The sequence below is a fragment of the Sinocyclocheilus rhinocerous genome, unplaced genomic scaffold, assembly GCF_001515625.1.
Source record: "Sinocyclocheilus rhinocerous isolate Xijiao unplaced genomic scaffold, SAMN03320098_v1.1 scaffold269, whole genome shotgun sequence".
Taxonomy (NCBI): Eukaryota; Metazoa; Chordata; class Actinopteri; order Cypriniformes; family Cyprinidae; genus Sinocyclocheilus; species Sinocyclocheilus rhinocerous.
Genome location: NW_015652298.1, coordinates 390,483 through 391,802, shown reverse-complemented (window position 1 = coordinate 391,802; position 1,320 = coordinate 390,483). Strand labels below are relative to the sequence as shown.

Here is a 1,320-nt window from a genome sequence, read left to right as displayed (position 1 = left end):
TGTGTGTGTGTGTGTGTCAGTAAGCAGCGCATTAATATAGAATGGTAATTAAAGGCTCTAATGCACAGCAGTACGTATGATGACGTGTGACGTATAGTAGTGGTGTCCCAATTCTTAGGGGAAAATTTTCACCCCTACCCCTTGACACTCTGTTTCAATGGGGAAGGGGTATAAAATAGAATTGGGATTGGGCCCTATTCTTATTTAGAGAGTGCATGTCTATGGCCCAGTGATCTCTGTTGCTCTCTTATTCATCACTCACCATTCTCTCGCGAGCCTCTTGTAGGCTTTCTTGATTTCGGCCTGGCTGTCATGTCTGGACACTCCGAGCACTTTGTAGGGATCAAACTCAGGCGCAGATGCCAGGGAATCCCCAAACAGAGCCAGGAGAAGAATCGCCCAAACACAGCAGGTCACAAACACACTCCAGCCTCCCATCATGTGGTATATGAACTGACAGGCTAGACAAACAGAAGAGACTGGGGCTAGTTGTCACACATTTTACACCACTACAAATTCCTCAGGGTAAGTCTACGTCTTTATAAACAAACAAACAAACATTTCACTGACTCCAATAGCGGGGCATGTTGTCACACTATATGGGGTAAGTTGCCACAATAGAACATCATATTAAATGGCCTATTATAGGCTTTTCGACTAAATTCAGAAGTCAAAACAATTATAAAACATAAAATACGTCATTAGAGCAAAAAATGTAAAAGGTAACAATAATATCAAACCACTTTTTTGGTAGTCAGACTACAGTAAAGTGCCCACACCTCTCTAGTCACCTGAATGCTAGTATTGCGATCGCTGATCTATATAATGATCTCTATTATAGATCAGTGATCTATATAATGATCTCTATTATAGATCAGTGATTGCAATGCATTTAATCTGAAGCGTTTCTATGGGAACCAGCACACCGAAGCGATCAATGCAAGTAAATCAGCATCAGATCAGCCGCGCGGTTTGATCACATGATCAGTGCGGTTCAAATGCATAAGCCAGTGACTATTTACAGCAGACAAAAACACTGTCAGCGTCTGATAACACAGATATGCTGAGAAAGCATTGCCCGATTTGATGATTTCAACATCACTGAACAGAAGCGCGAGCTGCACGCCCTACAGAGGATGACGCTTTAATGCAAACATCTCATTAAACACAAGAATCCACAATGATTATAATACCTAGACACGACTCTTGCTGTAATCGTATATATCCACAATTTAGCAGCAATCCATGTTCTCCCGATGGTAATGGGTGGACCGTTTCCTCAGCCTTCCCCTGTCCGGTACTTCCGGTAGTGAGGGATTG

At 42.5% G+C, this 1,320-nt stretch overlaps 1 protein-coding gene across 1 annotated transcript in view; it reads right to left on the bottom strand.

Annotated features, from left to right (window-relative positions):
• Window positions 1–1,320, bottom strand: part of LOC107714499 (dnaJ homolog subfamily C member 16-like) — a 12,071-nt gene extending 10,751 nt beyond the window's left edge. The window contains exons 1-2 of the mRNA XM_016520353.1: window positions 1,194–1,320; window positions 263–461 (exon numbers count right to left, since the gene is read on the bottom strand). Of these exons, the coding sequence (XP_016375839.1) occupies window positions 263–441 (179 nt within the window). The 5' untranslated portion in view covers window positions 442–461; window positions 1,194–1,320. The remainder of the gene's footprint in view (window positions 1–262; window positions 462–1,193) is intronic.